Raw genomic sequence first — 22160 nt, 5'->3', positions numbered from 1 at the left:
TAATATTTATTTTCAAGTAGTGCTCAAATCCAGGCAAGACACTCTTCAAGTGGCATAAACAGCCCCACTTATAAAAACAAACAACTGTGAACTTGAAAGGAAATTATCTTTGAGATGTTATCTTTGAATTATGAGTTCTAACTGAAATAAGCTATTTTTCCATTAAGTTTCAAATGAATGGTTGAGCAGTTTACAGCAGGTACAAAATACCTTACCCTGCATTGTGCCACACATTTACACCAAAACTGCCTGCAGCCATCAGACAATTTGCATCTTTTGAGGAAGTTACTCAGTTATCTTGATTGGAATTAAGAAATCCACTTACCAGTATTTTGGAAGTATAAGCACAATTAACAGAAATTCCCGTCACAAGATAAGCCATAGTTTTCTCTGGAATAGCTTCTGGTTCTGGAATTTTTTTATAATGTTTTTCATTGATGTAGGCTTGGACCACTGTCATTCTGTTCATAGTCAATGTTCCCGTTTTATCTGAGCAAATAGCTGTGGCATTGCCCATAGTTTCACATGCATCCAGATGTCTCACCAAGTTATTATCTTTCATCATTTTCTAAGGAAATAAAAGCAGTTAACAGCAATCCATGACCATTACTTGACTTCAGAAATTCTCATTTATGGGATCCAGCCTTACACAGCACTTTCAGAAAACACTCAGTCATTAAGTCATCAGGCATATTTCAGAGGAAGAACTTGCAGCTGCCTCTTTCTGTATAGATCTCCCTAAAGTCCATTATGTCACAGTAAACGTCATTTTGAACAAGGTACATAAATACAATCTTAATCTCCTCTACCTGCATGTCACACTGACTATTGATACTATTCAGATTGTTAGGAGAAAACAGTTTATAACAATATTTAGAAATTGAGAAGAGATAAAGTTTGAACTTTACCAGATACAATGATTAAAAAATGTTTCTGCTTACAAGAAAAGTCTAATGCAGCTTATTTGATCTATCTGAAGATCAGATAATATAGATTTCAAAGATCCTAGATTCAGACTTATAATCAAAGTGGGAACTTAATGTTTCAACTAAAATAGTGAGGGTTACATGAGTTTCATAGATTAAATATCACTTTAAATTCTTTCCTTAACAGGCTTTAAGTGTTTTTATGTCTAAGCGGAAGATGAATTACAAATTATACAATAAGACCACTACTACTAAGTGCTGTAAGTTATGAATTTAGAACACAGCCTAAGCACCCAGCATCTTTACAATTAGATTATAGATAAATAATGAGTCTCAGCATGCTGATGCAGTAAGAAAATTAAGAACACAAAGAGCTTAAGTTAAAAAACATGCTGTATAGTAAGCAGAAAACAAAATGCTTTACATTATTCAGTCTTCAAAAAAAAAAAATCAATCCAGAAGCTTTCATAGCAATTGTTTAACACAACAGCTAGGTAGGAGTTCACATTTACAGAAAAGTTTGTTATTTACAAACTCTAAGACATCTGTTTCTTGTAAGCAAATGCTACAATGCTACATACTGAGCCCATTTATCTTTAGCTGGTGACAACAGGCTGGCAATGCTCACTGTTCTTGTCAGTGTGTATTCATTCAAAGATGAAGAAGAGTACTGCAGGAGAATTCTTATGTAGTTCAGAAAATAAGAAAAAGCTCTTCCCAGTCTAACATATATATATATATACACACATATTTAACAGCTGATGAATATGCCCACCTACCTTAAAAAAATCGATTTGCCCTCTACCTACTTACCTTAACAGAGTAAGCCAGAGATATAGTGACTGCAAGTGGAAGACCTTCTGGTACTGCCACCACCAAGACTGTAACTCCAATAATGAAGAACTTCACAAAATACTGAATATAAATTGGGGTACATTCAGCAAGCCAAGGTCTCTTCTGAACCCAGAAGGTATCAATTACAAAATATAACACAAGGATAATGACTGTGATTGCAGACATCAACAAACCTTTTTAAAAAGAGAATAAACAGTTTTAAGAAATTGTCTCAAATATTCGGCAATACAGACTGTAGATATATGCAAATACTTCTGCCCTTATACAAGCTAGATTAGAACTAAGGTTTCAAAGAGGCAAGTCAAAACATGGAGGCAGTTCTTAGAGGTGTTCCTGCTTCCAATGCAAGTATTTCCTCATGCATTTCACCAGAAGTGCCTAGAAATCTTTTTTTCTCCAATTTAATTGAAAGCATGGAGCTAATTAGTAAAAGGACAGACCAATATGTAAAGTCAATTGACTAAGCAGAACAAGAAGTGAAAAAATTCAGGAGGCCTTCACCAATTTTATGCTGACTGATTCAGTAGAGTGCTCCAGTGCAGTCTCAAAGCAGGAGGACAGGCAAATCCATGCATCAAGTAGATGAGTATTAAGGCTGTGTGGGGAACTACAATGGGTCAAAAGGTACATAAAGAAACACAACACCTCTTGGAAGATATGAAAAAAAAATCTTTGATGAGGGCAGTAGTTTACAGTACACATATAATGGAATTTGTTTATCTCACTAAAAAATTAATATCACCATACACAACTGCAGAGTGCTACAGCTAAAAGTTTCATTGCTCCATTTCAAGCTGTAAGTGTCTAATGACCCAGATGCTAAAGTCAGCCCTTCTTGAGCCATAAGCTGGGCTAGAACTCTTCTTGAAATTCCTTGAATTTCTTCTTGAACCTTTCAACAATTCTACATGGACCAAAATAAATCCTAAAATATTTGAATTAAACCACCATACACTAGATAACATAGCCTAAATTTTATACTGAACTTCACTGCTGTTTTAGCCTACTTTCAAGCAGCAACAATCAACCAAAGATTTTGACAAGGCATCTGAATACTAGCTGATAGAAAAGTAGGAAGTCAATAAAAATGTTATGTATCAACAAGGCATATGTTAAGTGGAAAATTCTAAGCCTCTGAAAGTACTAGAGAATCTTGTTGACTGAACCACATTTTCCAGGCTGCAGCTGTACAAAACTCAACTTACAGTCTCCAGTTGAACAAAACTCAACTCACAGTTCTCTTGGTACATTGCTAAATGCTATATCTAACCTAAAAAGATTTTTCGTAACAGTTGTCCAATGTTATGAAGCTGGAGTTTTCCCTCCTAGAAGCTGGCACTTGAAAGCCTGACTATTTAAACTAAGGGAAAATAAAAGCCATCCACATGACAGAGCCTGAGAGGCCATCAGCATACTCAGGCACAACAGCATACTTGCATTAGAATTTTGCACTTAAGTAGCCAGCCTTGAGTAGTTTGATTATTTTATCTCCTCACAAACTATGCATGTTCCAACTTTTTTTAACATGACATCAACATGAGGAGAGTACTGAGACATTGTACCTGCTTTGCCAATCTGAACTGCAAGCTTTGTGAGTTTGCCTTGGAGAACTGACTTTTCCTTCTTTGGCAAGTTTGCTTTCTTCTTGTCTTTCTCGTCTCCATCTCCACCATCCTCACTCTTCAGCGGCTGCATTTCCATGGCTGCACCATCCTGGGCTTTAGCTAGAAGTTAGGATCAAAAAAAGTTTAGTCTCCCAAATCAAGTCTCCCAAATCAAGGATACCTAAAAAGCTTAATGCCCAGCTCCACTAAATATAACAGCACTGAGAATTATCTTGTATCCAGAGAGGCCATACATGAATGTTTAAATAAGTGTATTGTGTATAGCTTATTAATAAGTGTATTGTGTATAATGTTTAAATAGTGTATTGTGAATACCAGGTTGAGTGAAGCATTTGTTTTGGGCAGATTCACTTATGCCATCTTTACCATAAGCACTTTGGATATAAGCATTCAATATGCATTTTTATAGGGAAGTCTGTATTCATCTACACTCTCAGAAAACAGAGACTTGCAAGAAAGAATCAGAGAATCTGCATTTATTTACCTTTGTTACGGTTTTCAACAGCTCCATCTTGCTTTTTACCTGTCAGAGAGAGAAACAAGTGCTTTAAGCTGGCTGTGCAGAATTCATTATTTTATTTATATTTTTATATAATAACTAGATTACTCTGCTAAAACAGCAAACTGCATTAAAAAAAATGTAAAACATGTAAGTCAGTTCACAGAAACAGCTCATGGCACTTTTTGGACTTTACTTTTCACATACAAGACTGCTGCAGTGTTAATCTACCATGGTTAAGTTTGCACAAATTACTGATAATGACACTTATGGCTTGTGAGGAAAGCTTCACAAAAGACATCCTGACATGTTTTTCTAGAAAAGATACTTGTGACAATTCAGTGATTTTGGTGGCCTCCATCTTGCTGTATTCTTCCAATACTTGCCACCAGAATCTGACTACCTCTGTAAATAAACTGCAAGGTCTCACTTTGAGAATCAGTGCTTTTGTACAATATTGCAGAAGCTAATGTGGTATAAAATATTCATAAATCCATAGCAAAGCTTAGTGGAGGTACAGCACTGGATTACTGGATTACTATTTACACAAACATAAGCATAAATCTTTAGGTAATATATCATACATCACAGTGAGAATAGCTCAAGTTCATAATAAAATATCACTCCTACCTGTGTTCAGAAATGGGGCTCAACAAGAGATCATAAAGAAGGAGAGTGAGATAATGAAAGAATTTAACAAGTGAAATATTAAAGGTTGGAAGTCTAACACATCATGTGCTGTTTTTGGGGGCTTAGAAAGTGACAAACTTTATTTCTAAGTAGAGAAAGCAAGCGTTATAATTACTGTTTGTGATAAACTGAAATGAAAGCACAAAATTGAGCAATTTAGAACAAAACCCAAACATTTTCAGGATTACTGGTAATTCACCAAGTCTTTGGCCTTAGGTCATATAGACCAAAATTTACAAGAGTACCCAAGTAGAAGAAAATCAAATTATCAACCAGCCTGTCTGGCATGACATTTAACATCTCCACCACACCATTACTGTAGACACACTCTGATTTCTATACATAAGATTTCTCCCAGCGTTCTCACAACAGCTTAACAGGAAAAAAAAAAAAAAAAAAGGCATGTTCACTTTCTCTGGAAGATGCCACTTTAGACTTCTTAAGAACTCGTCATTGTTTCCTGACTTTGCACTTCTTCTCCCCTGGTTCCTCTCTTCCTCTTTCAGGAGCGAAGTTCTACATTTGAATTACTTGCAACTGCTTGTACATGCATTTGCTTTCACTCTGAACTGTGCCATACACAGCCAGCTAAATATAGTCCCTTTAATCTCCTTAACATTCACAGAGAAGTTAATTTAGTTTAACCTGAGTTTTATCAAGGAGAATCTTATTAGGCACCTAACTTAAGGGAAAGAGGAACCTATCTATCTTGGGAGACAAAAAAACCCCACTAGTGTTTGGGTCCCAGGATACACCAAAACACTGCTTGTCAAGAGACTTCTGCTTTTAGAATAATAAACACTGGCAGATTATTAATAAAAGCTATAATCCACTCCATATCTCCTGTAGCAGCTGGTACTGTTATTTGTTTCCTTCTCCTTCCTCTGTAAGGGGAAGGCACAGGATGGCAACTGCTTCACACTAATGACTGCAAGTGTTGCAGGTCAGCTTTTACTTTTTGCTGTCATGCTTGAGCTTGAAACTAACTTAGAACTTTCAATTCTTCTTGTAATAATTTTTCTAACTTGTAAAGGAACTCACTAGGTTTTTTTTCAAGTTTCAAGAAGGGTCAGAATTGTAAAGTATTTGTGGGTTAGGACAAGACAAAAAACCTTCAATCTCAATTCTTGCACAGAGCACACATTTTAGCAATTGCCTATCGAGTTTGAAAGTCTCTGAGAATCTTAAACACATTTCTGCATGAATTTTTCATTATTGTCTTGTATCCCTCTGATAAAAAGATCACTTATAAGTGTGACTAGATACTTATTAGGTTGAACTTCATAATAACTTGTTTTCCATAAACAAGTATTTGCTATTAGACATCAATGCACCTTGAAGTTAAACAAGATGAGAGTTTAACTATTTATACATGGTATGTATGGCTGGTTAGCAACTGTAAACTTTCCAAACTCTGACTCATCAATGGGATCTGAAGTTTAACTACATTCCATGTGACAAGAGTTAGTACTCTCAGGTCACTAGACCCAAGGTGTTTTTCCTGTGAAACCTACAGAAGGTATGAGTCTTTTAAAAAGCTTTCCAGCTTTGGATGACTGGAACATGTTTTTATCCAGTAATATTCAAAAGTTCACCATCATCCCCACTCCCACTCCCCTGCCAAGGTATTTAAGATTAATATGCCTACTTTTCTTTTCCTTCTTTTCTTTTTCCTTCTCCTTCTCCTCTTCATCTCCTCCAGCTCCAAGTAAGGTAAAGATGATTCCAGTCTGAGAGTTCACACCTACAGCAGTAACCACCATTCTTCCAGAGCCTTCCATCACATGTGTACCTGAAAGATTGAATCAGGATTTCCACTGAGACATGAGCAGTTATATGGCAGGGCACAGGGCACACAAGTACTTTGAGGAAATGAGCTTTCAAACTTGACTTTGATGAAACTCTGAGCTGTGTATATGAACTACTATATGTGCTCTCCTAAAGCTTTAGCTGCCAAAGCTATCTGGAAAGTAAACCCATAAGCAACTACATAAAATGTTTGTCAGTTTTATAGGTCTGATCACTCCAACAAAGTTCTGTACTTTGTGGACTGGTTTGGGATAGTTCTAGGAGACAACCTGGATAAAAAAACAATTTGCTAGTTTTAACCACAAAATTTTAAATAACCACCATACCGCAGAAACAAGCTACTTTATTCAAAAATTGCCAAATTACACACCTGACAGCAGCATAGGATCTCTATCCAGAGATTTCTTAACATGATCAGATTCCCCAGTCAGCGAGCTTTCGTCAATTTTGAGGTCATTTCCTTGAATGAGCACACCATCAGCCGGTAAAAGGTCACCTACGAGAGATCACTGGGTTTGTTGACAGCAGTTCCTTTTTTAAAAATAAAAGAAAGTTCAAATTTAAAAATATGTTTACCATATTTCACTTGTGCAATATCTCCAACAATTATGTCAGCTACTGGTATTTGGATGACTTGGCCACCTCTGATGACTGTGAATTTCTGTTCTTGTTCAATACGGCTCTGCAATCCCCGAAATTGTTTCTCTTTACTCCAGTCATTGAAAGCTGTTACTAATACCACACAAACTACAGATAGGAGGATTGCTGCTCCTTCAATCCAACCTGCTTCAGATTCCTCCTCTTCTTCACCAACATTTACTGATCCACATACTGCAGAAAACAGGTTTTAGATTTAAGAAAGTTCACAAAGATATTTCAACAATGAAAGTTTTGGCAAACAAAAAACTTATAGGTGCTAAACATTTTCCATGCTAGCCTTCTTTGCAATTTCACCTTTATTTCCATAAGGGTAACACACAAAGAAGCTAAAGAACCTGAAAGCTAGAGCAACTTGAGGAAGTTAAACCACATTGCTTATCTGAACACAAGAGAAGTTGATATAGAGAAAGTTTCCTGTCCTTATTTTGTTAAATGATGGCATAAGAATGCCAGACTGGTAAACAACATTCTGCTTTGTCAACATATCCGACTTTACGTTTGTCTTAACAAACCAGATATCACTGCAAAAATTCAGTTAAATGAAGTCACAATCCCTTTATTTTCTGTTTAGAAGTATAAATATAGCTTCGTTTCTTAATTATAAAGTTACCAGTGTCATATCACAAATCAAGGAAACTTTTAGACTTGCTGACTCCCCAAAGAAAGCCCATGACTGCAAATTATAAATTGCTTAAATATTTGAGGCAAAGCTAAAAAAAAACCCACTTGCACAGAGACTGGACTTCAAAAAAGTTCTTGTTCATGCTGCTTGCAATTTACCTTGGGTCAGAATAATACCAGATCATGACCAAGGAAATCTCATGTTGCCCTTTTAAGGCAAGCTAGAGTTTTAGCAATGTGCTCTCAATAAGGAACAATAAGCTGCTTTTCCACTGACTTACTGTCTCCCATCAGATTTACAGTATAGGCATGTTGAACCAGGAAAGTCAGTAGTATAATAATAGCAGATATCTACTTTTCAAGAAGTTTACTTACATGATTCATTTCCTCCTGGAGGCTGGTAAAAAGAAAGGCCCAAGGATACTACGGCTGCAATTTCTAATATAATTAGTGTAACGTCCTGTAGTGCTTCCCATACTAACTGAAGAAATGTTTTTGGCTTTTTAGGAGGTATAAAGTTCTTCCCAAAAACTGCTTCTCTCCTTTCTATATCTGCTGGATTTCCACTTAAACCTATTTAACAATAAGACAAAGTTAGTGACACTTACACACATTTCACCCTCACATTAGAAGTGACTGAAGTTTCCCACTCATGGAATCAAGTCCCACTCCATATTTCAATAACAAAACCAAAAAAGCCACATCTCAAACATAATTATGGAAGTAATACCATTAAATCAGAGCCACTATAGAAAGCCAGCTATATTTTACAATTCTCACCTTGCCAAAATAAAGTTGATGGTCTACCTGCTTAATATGTCACTTAATATGACATAGGAACAGAGTAATAATAACAGACATACCTTTGTTCAAAGTAAACAAGTTTGCAAGACAAGATCATTAGTAGAGTTACTACTATTGAGACTGAGTAGCACCATAAAGCTTTAGCAAGACCACAGCCCGTGAAGGCAGCTCTGGTTCCCAGTGTAGGGATTCTGTATTCAGACACAACATCCTAGGATCCTAAAAGTAATGTAACATTTATAATGAGATGTTTATTATAATTAAAAAGGTAACTATTATAATTATTATATTTCCGTAATATTTATTATATAAAATACTATTTAAAATGGTTGAAGCTCTCTGCAGGCACCATGTGGAAAGATGCAACCACTTTTATGATGCTGCTTCCACCTGGAATGGTGGTAGTTATTTGTTCTTCTGAAGCTTCACTTTCTATCTCCTCTCACACAGAGAGCCCACGTTTAGCACTATGCCGGGTCTGTCACCTCAGTTTTGTACCTATCTTCTTTCATATATGGCATATTTGAGTCCTTCTCTGTCTCAATTCTGGTACAATCCTTAAGGGACTCTAGCAGACAAGAGTGAGGGGCCTACATGAAAGCTACAGCATGTTTCAAGAACTTGCCAAGATCTTAAAAATAAAGGAATACCAAGTATTTTCAGTGCAAGGTCATGCACTCAAGGTCTTCTGTGAGCACATCTGGTTACTCCTCTAAAATTTTTCAGCTGACTAACCCACCATTCAGAATTAAGCTCATTTTCCAAATCAAAATTGCCAAACTTCAGAGCAAAGGTCTGGGTATTTCAATCATATTGACCCTAAGGTTATGATTAGCACCAACTCAAAGACAATTATTTTCTTAGTAGCAATTTTTTTAGTAGCTAACCCAGCTGCTTAGTGATAAATGCACTGCAAACATGCTAGGTAATAAATAAGAACAGTAGCCACTGCAGCTGGCTTTCATGGTAAAGGGAGGGTTTTAACACCTCTAACAGACATTTCCGAGAATCATCACGTATCTCAAGACACTTTGAAAAGGTTACTGAACTGCAAAGCTCAATTTTGAATGCTAACAATTGCTATGGAATCACTTAACTGAAAAGCAAACTATATGCAGATCTCTTCAGAACAGAAATTAATTAAACATACTCTGTGTATATGATATATTACATTTATTCTAACAGTCTTCAATTCACCCTGAATTCATGTCTTTGAAGGTTTAATAGAAAAGAGAAATTGTACTCATTACGATTGTACTCATTAGCCATAACCTTACACTTCTTGCAGCTCAAGCTTTAAGGTGCTTACTTTCACTCTCAACTCAAAGAGCACTGCAAGACAATTTTCAAAATCAAGCTATACATTACAGAATCTACAGAAACTCAGGACAGTGTGGTCATTCCAAAAAGCTGGGCCATATTGCTATTTTGCAAAAGATACTACTTCTCTATTCCTTTAACATGGCAGAGTTTGGAAATTTATTTACATAATATTGGCAACATCACCCTCTTCCTCCCTTTCCAGGGTACCACAGTGCAGAACATCAGAAGTATACAGCAAAGGTCCTTGAAAAATGAAAAGTGCTTCCAAATGAGGCTATATAAAGTCAAGCTACTATCAGAACCACTTAGTGAAGATTAGTAAATAAGCCTAGCAAAGATAAAAAGCATTTGTATTTTTAGTATACACTATAATACACCATGCATCATTACTGAACTTGCTACATTTACCAGACAGCTGGTAATTTCACAGTTCACAACCTACAGTCCTGAGATCAAAACTACTGCCATTGTATTCTTAACTATGTGTCTTAACAAGAGAAATTTATGTTATTTGGGGTTAAGTTTGAAAAATATTAGCCAAGGGACTAGTTAATGCTTCATATTCAAATTTTATTAGAAATATCTATATCTGTCCAGAATATTAGACAGACTTTTGCTACTAAAGGTATGTCAAACGTTCATTTTGCACACTTGCGTATATGTAAGCAGTAAAGTCTGCTCAGTGTCCTTTTTTTAAGTAATACTGGTAAAGGATTGTTCCAATTTCTCATTTCAAATCAGATAAGTTTGATCCAAATTTTGCCTGAAAATAGATGTTGTCTTACATTGTCAACAACTTCACAGCAAGAAACAGAACAAGCTGAACTCATCCACTGTGTACCATGTCAGAACTACCTGTACTTTTCCTGTGAAGCCCCTGGCAATTACATAGTGGTAAGAGTGTCATGTCATAGAGAAAGCATCTGATTAGGAAAAAGTGTCCTAGGGCTTTGCAGGTATACACAGGAGGTTTTAGAGAGCCACTATTACTGTAATGTGTAACAGTTTTCTGCAAGATCTTCTCTAGACTTTTTTCTGTTAGTACTGTCTCCCTTTCTACACTTATGGTTAGAATTTGACAAAAGCAGAGACCTAGTTCTACCTTTACAAGAGCTCTCCAGTACTACCTCCAGAAAGTTTATAGCAGGTTACCTGTCAGGGTGGCTGATTCTCTAAAATTTCATGTTGTGGATTTGAGTCAAAACGACACCTCTGTTGGACGCTGTTCTAACTCAATTAACCTTTTCTGAGCCTGTGAACATGTTCAACTGTTGAGTCTTTGGTGCATTTATGAGCTTCTCTCACACTTTAAAAAGGATGGCACCCTTTTATTAAGTCAGTGACTGTACACTGATTACAGTGTACATCTAAATGTCAAATCCTTTTGAAAGTGAAAGGCCTTGATCACAGCCCTCAGTACAGTACAATCAATCTGCAGGAAAGGGCATCCAACCCTTGAGTTTTAGTTCCCTGACATGTGACATGTTTAATAACCTGCACGTTTGTTACATTAAGAGACAAAGTGAATACTGCAGTACACAAGGTATTTATTTGGTGCTTAGTGCCTCGTGGCTACGTAAAATTGTATTTCCACCTAGCTTGCAGCAATAATGGACCCTTTAGCCTTGCAGCTCACTGTGCAACAGAATTCAACTCTCAGTTCAATTCCCAGTTGTAGAAAACCATATCCCTTTTCACAGAGAGGGAAACTGCCTTCCAATACTATGCAGCAGGTCAACAGGGTAACGAGAGCCTGTTGCTCCTGAGATGTGTTACACTGCTTATACACTACAGTGCTTCACACACATGCACTGTACTTTACAACTGCCAAGGAACAGAAGTTTGTACTCCTTGTGTTTTACAAACTTCTTCATCCTGAAATTGGTCTACTCCCATTCACTGGCAGTTCAGCCATGTCAGCTGGCTGAACAGTTACAGTTTGGTAAGAGGAACCCAATTCATCTATTGATGATTTCAGGAGTCTGAAATCTGGCTTCAAAAGTGGATCAAGCCAAAACATGCTAAATGCAGATGTACCCAGAGGTACCTTACGGCATTAGTAGGCTGCTCTTGGTCCAAGAAGGTAAATCTTTCCATAGCATTTCTGAAGAACAGAAAGCAACGGCTCGCCAGGATTAAGACAGCAGGTATTTTGCTGCTACCAACATGACACCACATTGGTTAAAATCTATGTGAGTCCTTAAATGCAGAGACACTACAATTTGCCAAAATCTTGATTTTGGTAATTCTCAATTGCTCTCAACAGCAGGACTTCACAGTAAGTTTCAGTTAATGTTTATACATATTTTAATTTAAGTGCAGTTTACTGCAAGTACTACAGTATGTAGATACTACAGTATCTTATGCAGTATGATTTCCATCTTTCACAAATACATTAATATTATTTATTTTTTATTAATATTGGAAGAAAGCCTTCTGGAAGGTTCTCAAGAAGGAGACTTAATAAATTTATTTACTTATCTCTTCACATTTGTACAGTCTATCTTGGAGTAATAACTCTAGATAGCAAAAGCATGGTGTAGCCACATTTTACAGAATGCCACTAAGTCAAACATGGTAGAGACTCCATCAGAGATGCTTATTTCTAGGGAATAAGATTGTGTAATCACTTTGCAAACCTTCCACTAAGAGTAAACATCAATGCTTCAAGTTGTATTAATAGTTATTTTGAACAGTTCAAATGAAATCTACAGAATTCTGATACTACAGAAGTACTGCAGATTTAAAAACTAGATCCTGCTATTAAGAATCCAATAGAACACAAACACATAATCAGTTTTAAAAATTGCTGCATTAGCAAATCAAATAACTAGGTAGCCACACAGAAGCATTAATAAGCCCTGCATTAGAATATTAAAACCCTGGGCTCTACAACAGCATGATCTGAATTGGGAACTATAGGTCATATGAACTATTCAGAAAACTGGTGCTTTCACAGTGAGTTGAACACTGCTATGTTGCATTGCTGTTTCATATGTGGATGTCTACATCAATGAACTTTGTTCCAAGTGCAACTTCATTAATATAACATCTCACATGCAGCTAGACCAACTGAAAAAAAAATTCTTGCTTACTTATTACCCTGGAATACTTCTGTCTTAAATGAACAAGAAGCAATATTTTGTTATGGTAACTAAAATGCTTTTACAAACTTTGTTCTATTAAAGAAAGCAGTTTGCTTACTAAGCCTTTTCCTAAATGGAGTTTCCTCAGGAAGTGTTAGAATTTACTTACCTTCATTTGGTGAAGTTTTCAACTTTGTACAGATGCCATGTACATCACCATAGCATTCCTGTATTTTATGCAGTGCATCTGCAGCTCGAAGTTCCATAAGAGAACGGAGCTCTGCAAGAGTAACTCCAAAATCTCCATGATTAGATTCTTTTACAGCGTTTTTTACGCTGCTATACGCAACCGAGTTGTTTGCCATGTCACCCATGATGCATGCAGTCTTTAGCGTAGACAGTTTCCAGCAAGGAACAAAATTTCAACTCAAAGTATTTCCAAAAGGAAAATAAATCCTTTGGGTATGAAGACAGTCAGGAGAGCAGACACATCACCCAAGCAAGAGAGCCCGTCTGGAGAGATATCTTTGAGGTTGTCCCATGGTGCGTTCTGTTCCCCAAAGCCAAAAGGCATGTACAGTCTAGGGAGAGAATAGATACACATTCAGTTACATAACAGCTATACTGAAATGCATTGTAAGACAGTCTCTACTCTTTGTACTAAGGTTACAGAACAAATTTCTTTTTTAATTTCCTATAATATTTTTAGTTTGCATTCCGCAGACAATAGCGACAAGGAAGAAAATGGATATTTCCCCCCCCAAAACAACCTTGCATTATTGGATTTCCTTAAATCATTAACTTTGTAACAACTGTTGCCTTTAACACTGGCATTTTCCTTCAAATGTCCATATGGTTCATCATCAAGCAGCAACCTTTAAAAATACCTAAAATTAAATCTGTTTCCAGGGAACTGGAGCTTGCAGCATCCACAAGTGATGTCACATGGGGAAAGAATATGCTCAAGTTAAAAATTCCCACTTTCCAATGATGCCCTCACCTCAGAGTTTGGGAAGAGCAAGATTTTTTGTTCCCATTAATTGGTTTATGCAAACCTCAGTAAAAAACTTCAACACTAAGCTAGCCCACATATGAAGTACTTTTGTATTCTAAGTAGGATTATATCTTCAGGCAGACCTAGCTCTTAATAAATTTTTCATGTCCATACAGTTTTAGCCCTGCTCCAGCCCACTTCATCACAACTCAAGCCTTGCACAGTATCTCCATTTAATTCTTTGAAGAGAGGGAAAAATTGCACAACACCACCTTTCTGCAGAAGGGATGAGCAGACTGAGAGCAGTTCTTCTGTCTGATGATCAGTGTATTTATTGTAGCTGAGAAATTATCATCTAGACACAGGATCTGAACTTGCACAGGCATTCTATATCTAATCCCTGCTCAGCAGACATATCTTGCACGTACACATGTAGCTACACAACAGTGCAGTGCACACACAAACTCCTCATGCCTGTGAGGAGTTTGTGTGTGAAGATTTGCTGTGTGTCAAAACCAGACTTCTGATCACGTAAATCAGCTTTATTGGCATAATGAAGTGCAATGAGCATGTGTAACAACATATTCCCCCACAAAACATGACTGTCAGGCTCAGATGAACAACAGCTTGGACACTTCCAGGTCAACAAGACCCTCAGGTGTCATATGCCTAGCAAAGGCAAAAATATAAAGGCAAAGCATCAGCAAACAAAAGAACTCTAGCTACTTCCCTGCCAGGTTAGAAGACTGAAGTTTGGCTGAACTGCTGAGTCTATGCTGAAGTAAAGGTATGAGCACCCAATTACCAGAAATTTAAAGTCTTGGTTCCAGGAAAGACTCAGATTTCTGTTTTGGAAATAATCAGTTGCAGCTATACTAAATCTCTCTACCATTTAAAGCACCATGGCACAGTACTTGGTTTGCCCTGAGAGCAACCATTGACACTGTAAACCCCTGAACTGATACCACCTGACCACAAGTGACAGACCCATCTCTGGCAGAACTACACCTTCTACAACTGCAACTGCTCTTCTCTTCCTGTCACAGGAGGTTCTGAGAAAACCACTGTCCATGGCTGTTTTCCAGAGAGTGACAAAAAGCATAAAGCAATCAATATTAGCATGCATAAAACTTCCAACATTCTATAACATCAAAAAAGTTCTTAATTTTAAAATAATTTTAAATCTTCATTGTTTTCTCTGTTACTCGCAAGAAAATGTTGCAACAGTTGAAGAGTCCATGATGATAGTGTTAACCTGCATGCTAGGATATAGTTTTGATTGAGACTCTAATGAGTTCTATTAGAGAACAAGTGATCCTGCAAGTGAAGAATTTCATGCAAACCATGTATGAAAGAGTTTTCTTTAAAGACATGCCACATTGTTATCCAATGCCAAAAAGCTGGATGTAGCTGTCCAGCTGGTAGCCTAGGAGGATTTATCAGCTGGCATCTGATCATAAGCTATGACAGTATAACAAGAAGCAGATCAGGCAAATGAGTTTGTATAGCTATGGAGAAGATGCTGCAGCTGCTAATTAAGCAAAAATAGACCAAGCAGAAGGCCCCACAACCAATTACATCAAACTTGATTCAATTTTAATTAAGAAAAGCTCTGTTCAAGCCTCTAGCAGGAGCCCTGTACTTGATGCCCAAATACACCCAAATCCAAGAGAAAAGGATAGAAAAAGCTACAGCTCTAGTCACTGTTCACTTGTCATCAAAGTTCTAGGACTTTCTCTCTCCATATATATGCATAGAGTGGGCCAAACTTGCTTTCACATGCAACTAACCTGAAGAGCAGTAACTCTACTTAGTCATAACTCAGTGTGCTTGCATTCCAGTTCAAACCTCTCTCTGCATTATATAAATTTTTACTAATAAGTAATAATCCATATTAGTCATTAATAATTTTATACTGGAGAGGGTCCTCCTATGGTCTAAATGCCATCCTAACATATCAATGGACTCCTAGGGTTCACAGGCAAATTCAATAAGCATTCATTAACTACAAAAACAGTGCAGTTCTACAGATCAGCTCTAGTAGTGATACAAATTATTTGGTACATCCCTGATAGCAAGAAGGGATGTTTCCTTTATGTGGAAAATTGAAACGATCAGTGCGAAGACTTCAAATTCTGAATACTGAACAAATGCAGTATTGTTCCAGATTATAAAAATTTGATTAAACATTATCAATTTTTACACAAAATCAGACAAGGATCTGCTTCAGTAATCCATTTTTACCAGCCATTTCAACAGAGAGCACAATAGCTTCTTGTCATTCAGGTACAGGACGGACTTAGTCCAACAGAGATTTTTCTGTAAGAATCAGCAAAGAAACTTTCTTTAAGAAATATCCTTAATGCAGTTTTGATGTAAAATCTTGCAACATTCAATCAGTTCCTGTTACAGCAAGTTCCAAGAGTCCACTTTTGTAACATTAGTGGTGATGCATAATGAAACTATCATGACTGAAATTTAGCGGCATAAAAGGAAGCGCATTTTAAAGCTACAAAGATCATCTAATGGTATTTAGCTTCTCAACTAATGAAATATTTTATTTGTTTTGACCAGTGTTTCAGTTCTCAGTTATTGCATCAGTCATTTGAGATAACTGAATAACATGAGCTCTGAAGCACTATAGTTTAAAGCAACTCACCTCAAACTTCCAATCTGTTAATATCTCAAATTTCAAATTCAGGAAACAGTTACCAAGCTAAAACTCATTTATAGACCAGTGCTGATGTTCCAGCCTATTTAAAGTTTAATTCAGTAAAGTTTTGTGTTAGTTTCCAGCTTAAACAAGCTACTTACAAAATTATTAAGATGTCTACATTTCATTTGCCACATCAACTTTTGAATAATACTTTATTACCGACACTTGATTTATCCCTTTATATCACTGAGACTAGGAATAGCTTTAAAAGCTATTTTCTGTCACACAAAAGTGACTAAAAAACTCGAACTGCAGAGGCATATTTCAGTAGCAGCACATACTCTCATAGGTAGGATTCAGGAACTTATGTAAATCCCTCTGAGAGGGCCTTGCTGCTCTTTGGTTGTAGTAACTTCACTGACACATCATATCATTGTAGCTGCTTATGAGGAATAACTTCCTTACCCAAATCAAATCATTATTTATTGCTAAGGGACTGTGTATTGTTACCAGACAAAGACACTAATTCAAACCTATAACCCATTAAACAAAGGTTAGACAACTTTGCCAGTGTTGGAAGTTCATCATGATAAGCTTCTGTAGTTGGACTGGAGAAAGGAAAAGCTCTAAACAGAAGTCAACATGAAGAGATGCTCACCAAAGCATGAAGAGACTATAGATTACTTATCTATTTAGTGCTACCAGAACATTCTGCACTGACCAAATTGGAAGCTGCAACATGTTTTTTGAAGTGTTACTCTAGTGGCACAATTACTATTGCCCGGACGCACAGGACCTAGCATGCTTCGACTCCTATCCAAGCTTTTCCTATGATTACATTTAATACTTGCTTCACTAACCTACAAGGAAAAACAATTTTCTTAATTAATATTAAAACACTTAAGCACACTCATACCTCAAGAGTCAAAGCTCCAGCAATTATAAATCTTGTGTCATTTAATTTAATTTATACATCTGCTTGAACAGTATGCATTCAGATATTGAGCATTAGCTGGTAGCATTTGACCTTCAGCAACACACTAAAACTGGGCCCTGTAATATAGGAAAGGGCTTGCAAAGTGATTATCTCAGGAAAGCCTTTGTTTAATCTAATTAGTACAATGAATACCAGACAGATCTGCATATCAAGAAGCTGTTGTGATAAAAACCATCCCCATATGTTTCAGTTGTCATGCCTTTTAACCTGCCTACAAAGGCATGTTAAAAGATATTGAAAACATATCATATGCTTTTGCATATTTCAGTTTGGGTGTGATCCACAGCTTTAAGCCATCACATAACATTGCAGGGGTGGGGGAAAGAAAGAAGGGAAGCTGTCTGCAACATTATTATAATGGAATATTATTACAATGTAAAGTAACTGTAACTGAGAAAGTAACCTGGAAATCAAACTGAAATTGATTGAGGTTTTGTGCTCTGAAGGGTCAAACTTCTTGATGTAAGAGACAGATCCTCCCACCTGCTTGACAGGCTACAGAAACTCACCAGCTGTTTCACAAGGAATATGAATGAATTCTAATGAGGCAAAACATAAATACAGAACAGTATCCTCTTACAAGTCATTATTCTGTAAGCTAAAATGTGCCTAACTGAACAAACAGGAGTTAAATAACTTCAGTGCCGTGCTATCGTTTCAGAGCAAACAGCCTGGTTTATGAAGAGACATGTACAAGTAGACTGAAGAACTAAGAGACAAAGGGCACAAACAAATTTTTTAGGATACCATCTTCAGCCTATGTCAAACAATGTTGCAATGACAAGTTTCAGTTATTACAGCTTATGTGCTATAAACAGTAAACTCATCAAAGGTCATGACTTTTGCTTAGTTTTCAAAGAGAAATCTGATTTAATTCTGAAGCCTAATCTCCTGGGAAGCAGATGTACTTACCTATCTGAAATAAAAACTGGCCTAGATTCTGCATTGGATCTAAACACCGGTATTGTCCCTGCTCATTGCAGGGAGGTTAGACAAGAAAACATTTAAAGGTCTTTTTCAACTCAAATTATTCTGTGATTCTGTGATTTATGGCACTTAATGTAAGGGATTTCTGCTGCCTACTGAGATTGACACCCGTAGAAACCATTTCATCCATTGGTGGTTTCATTCCTTTAAGACCCCGAATTTATTTCTTATTGAAATTATAGCAAACAAATTAGGATTTCAGTAGTCTGAAGTCAGTTTAGTAGTAATACAAATCAGCAGTGTTCACACACAGGTTCTGCATAATTTTCCTCTTGTTTTGGTAGTAGCAAGGAAAAATTGTACAAGTCTTGAAGGTGAGTTATTATGGCACAAAGGACATAAGCTTCTCTTACAAAGCAGCTTGGTCCACAGCCTCTGCCGGGAGCCCAGCAAGCAAGCAGACATTTTGTTATGCCATGAACCATCTGCACAGGTCTGTATTGCCCTGCCTTGTCCAAGCCAGGGCTTCTCCCCACTCACTAAACAACTCAGCTCCAGCTGCAGTGACATCTGGATTAAGAAACAAGATCAGAAAGTGCTGTAGGAAACTATTTTATCAAGAGTTTAAACCAATCATTAGCTTTCTGAGGTAACCAAATAGATATTACTGATCCAAAAAAAGACACACTGATGCAACAAGAAGGGCTTCAAAAAATCTATGACCACTTTCAAGGAACATCAGACTTTGAGACATACTGGAAAATCCCAGAGGACAAAACCAATGTGATCATCATTAAAGAAAGCAACAAGTGTTCTGTGTGTCTGAAGTACTAAGGTTTCATAGTCACCTATTTCATATCACATTGCTGGCCTGTCCACAAGATGACAAACACTTAAGACAAAACCATGCAAAAGTCTCAAGTTTGTAACCACTTAAACCACGTTTCTGCAGCCCACAGCTCTGATCAACACTCAGGCAGCTTCTCTCTTCTCCACCCACAGGCCCTGAAGCTTCCTTCTCTGTACTTCTTTTTCCTAGGTTCATCTACTTTCTGCTCTGTGATGACACTATAAACTAAAGGCTACATTCAAGAGGACTCTTTGCAATGAAAGGTTACTCCAGTTTAAGACTATAATCCTAGTGAAAAAAAAAGAGTTTTAACCTCTAGATGGGACTCTGTCCCATCCAGAATCATTTTGAGTGTGTTCAAGCACCTAAAATGTATTTACTGTGTGTGTCAGCTTCCTCATCTAACTTGAGGTGAGTGAAGCTGCCAAAATTTGGATGAAGGCAACTGATGACTGAAGGCAAACCTGCTGGTGTTTAAAATGCAAGAAAAGAAGTTTGCCCAAAGCCCATCAATATTTTCCTTTTCTTCAGACCCACTGAGTTCAAAATAAGATGACTGAGGATTTCAAGTCTCTTAATCCTGCACAGTATAGGATAATTATGCTGTAAACTAAGTTCTTTTAGCTAAATATATAAACCTAAAAGTGGGTTTAAAAAAAAAAAAAAGTAGTAAAGTCATCCATTAACAAATATTCACATTACTAGGTTCATGAACAACTTACCACACTTTTCCCACCAACATTTGTCAAAACCATATTGACAAAAATGACAAGACAAAGCTGAACTTTTCCAAAAAGAGATAGGGTGGTAGCATGGCAACCAACTCACTAAAATTATGCATCATAAGACTACAACAGAGTTTACTGGCATCCTTAAAGTGGAAAATGTGTTCAGGTCACAAACCCTGACAGGTGTGTGTTAAATGAGGCATATGACATCACTATATGCAACTAAGTTTCAAGTAAAGGTAAAGTGAGATGGTACCAAATTTCATCCAACAGAGATGGAGTTGGATTCCAGGATTTCAGCTACTTGTTGTATTTAGAGCTCAGTGCAATGCATCCAGCTGGTCACTTCTGATAATGTCAGCAAACCAGCAGCTGAACTTCATCAGTTATTCCTACAGGTATGACTTGTCTTGAGAAATTTTTTCACCTCTTTTTCACAGAACTTACATTTACCATTTCATCCTGATTTGAACACTCCCCATTTTTTTCTTTCAGAAAGTATTCTTTTATGCTAGTATCCACTTAGGCAGAGCAGTAGGCTTTTGACTATGATCATGCTTCATGACATCAAAGAGATGCAAAATGCTCTTTAGATTTATGAGCCTTCAGGCAAAAGGCAAAAGTCCATTCTTACCTGATTCTTCTTGTATTCAGAAAACTTCAAAAGAGATTTAAAATTAGTCTTAAAACTACTAGGAAATATTTATGCCTATGAGATTGAGCCAAATTACTTCCATAAAGACACTGCACATAACCAATTCCTTTCAATTAGAGCAATAAAAGTAACTTAGGCAAAGTTTTAAGGCTTTTCTGGCTACTTTGGACTAGCTTATGCTAAGTACAAACAGTACCACAAAATACTCTATATGCTCATTGAACCGTAAACAGGTAATATACAAATCGTGATATTAATGTGGTACAGAATCCATTTATGATCCTCAAAATCACCATTCCAACCAAGCAAGTGTCTGGAATGTAAGAAAAATAAAACAAAAATCTCAGGTATGGTCACCCGTCTCAGTGAGCCCACACTATGATGCTAAATTGGATGTCTGTTTTGTCCTCTTGTGTTTAAAGTCTAAGAAGCTTCCCTTTTGGCCTGTAAAAAGCCAGTCTGAGAACCTTCAGCTTCAGATTTTTCACAAGCCTTTTGGAAATACCATACCACAGTATATTCTTATCCTCAAACATTTAAAGAGCCTTATTTCTTCAGAAACCTATAGTTTGAAAGCTATGCTAGCTTCCCCTGAAGGTCATTAATTCCTGCCTGCCAGAAATACACCAAATAAACTGGCTAAAAGAGTCATTCTGAGAAAATCCCTTTCAAAAACTGCAATTATGCTTGCTATTTTCTCTTCCTAAGGAGACAGAGGGTTTTAAAATTCAAATATCGTAACTGGTCCACACTTGAGCAGCGCTTTGAGAAATACTTCACAACTTTGCTGCTCCTGCTGGTTATGTAAAGAGGTTCAGGGGTCTTTTTGGTTTGTGTTTTCTTTTGTTTGTAAGGGCTTTTTTACCTCAATATTTGAATTTGAGAATCCAGTGTATGGCTTCGCAGAAACACAAGAGTGAAATCTCTCACAAAATTCTTTATGATGATTATACTGGTCATCCCTTTAGCTCTCTTTGATAAGTTTTGAGAGCTTAGCTCACTGATCCATTCCACTGGGCCTCCTCTTTCTGGTACAGTGTAAGAAGCATGTTCAGTAGGCTTCAACTCATGGTATTATCTGACATATTTTACGATTTTTTAAGCCTACATATTCTTTATCCTTCAGGGACTATCCAGTTTCAAAACTAGTCTTTCCTCATGATAATACTTTTCCATCTCTCTGATGTCTGACACCCACTTAAAGGCTAAGTTGTCATGCTCCCTGCATTGTCGCACACTTCTAGCTACTCCAAAGTTTCTCATTTATGCAGGGTTGGTTGCTGGTCTGGAATAGTTTTACACACATTGAAGCATTACTGCAATATAGCTATTGGCAACTGTGTGTAGAATGATGGTAAATTAACTGCTCTGTGATCAGTACACACATGACAATCCCATCTCCACCATCCAATATAAGATAATAAATACTTCTCTCAGCAGTTTGTTTCTTTAACA

At 36.9% G+C, this 22160-nt stretch overlaps 1 protein-coding gene across 3 annotated transcripts in view; it reads right to left on the bottom strand.

The window, feature by feature from the left end:
* Positions 1 to 22160, bottom strand: part of ATP2B1 (ATPase plasma membrane Ca2+ transporting 1) — a 60497-nt gene that overhangs the window by 20849 nt on the left and 17488 nt on the right. For all 3 annotated transcript variants that reach the window (XM_071423303.1, XM_071423305.1, XM_071423304.1), the window contains exons 2-10: positions 13068 to 13479; positions 8061 to 8258; positions 6981 to 7235; positions 6775 to 6900; positions 6244 to 6387; positions 3891 to 3929; positions 3344 to 3505; positions 1740 to 1954; positions 326 to 568 (exon numbers count right to left, since the gene is read on the bottom strand). In XM_071423303.1, the coding sequence (XP_071279404.1) occupies positions 326 to 568; positions 1740 to 1954; positions 3344 to 3505; positions 3891 to 3929; positions 6244 to 6387; positions 6775 to 6900; positions 6981 to 7235; positions 8061 to 8258; positions 13068 to 13272 (1587 nt within the window). In that variant the 5' untranslated portion in view covers positions 13273 to 13479. The remainder of the gene's footprint in view (positions 1 to 325; positions 569 to 1739; positions 1955 to 3343; positions 3506 to 3890; positions 3930 to 6243; positions 6388 to 6774; positions 6901 to 6980; positions 7236 to 8060; positions 8259 to 13067; positions 13480 to 22160) is intronic.

Source organism: Agelaius tricolor, unplaced genomic scaffold (genome assembly GCF_023055355.1).
Source record: "Agelaius tricolor isolate 1412-34295 unplaced genomic scaffold, bAgeTri1.0.p SCAF_3, whole genome shotgun sequence".
Classification (NCBI taxonomy): domain Eukaryota; kingdom Metazoa; phylum Chordata; class Aves; order Passeriformes; family Icteridae; genus Agelaius; species Agelaius tricolor.
Note: the sequence above shows the minus strand (reverse complement) of the source record. Positions and strands in the feature narration are given on the sequence as shown.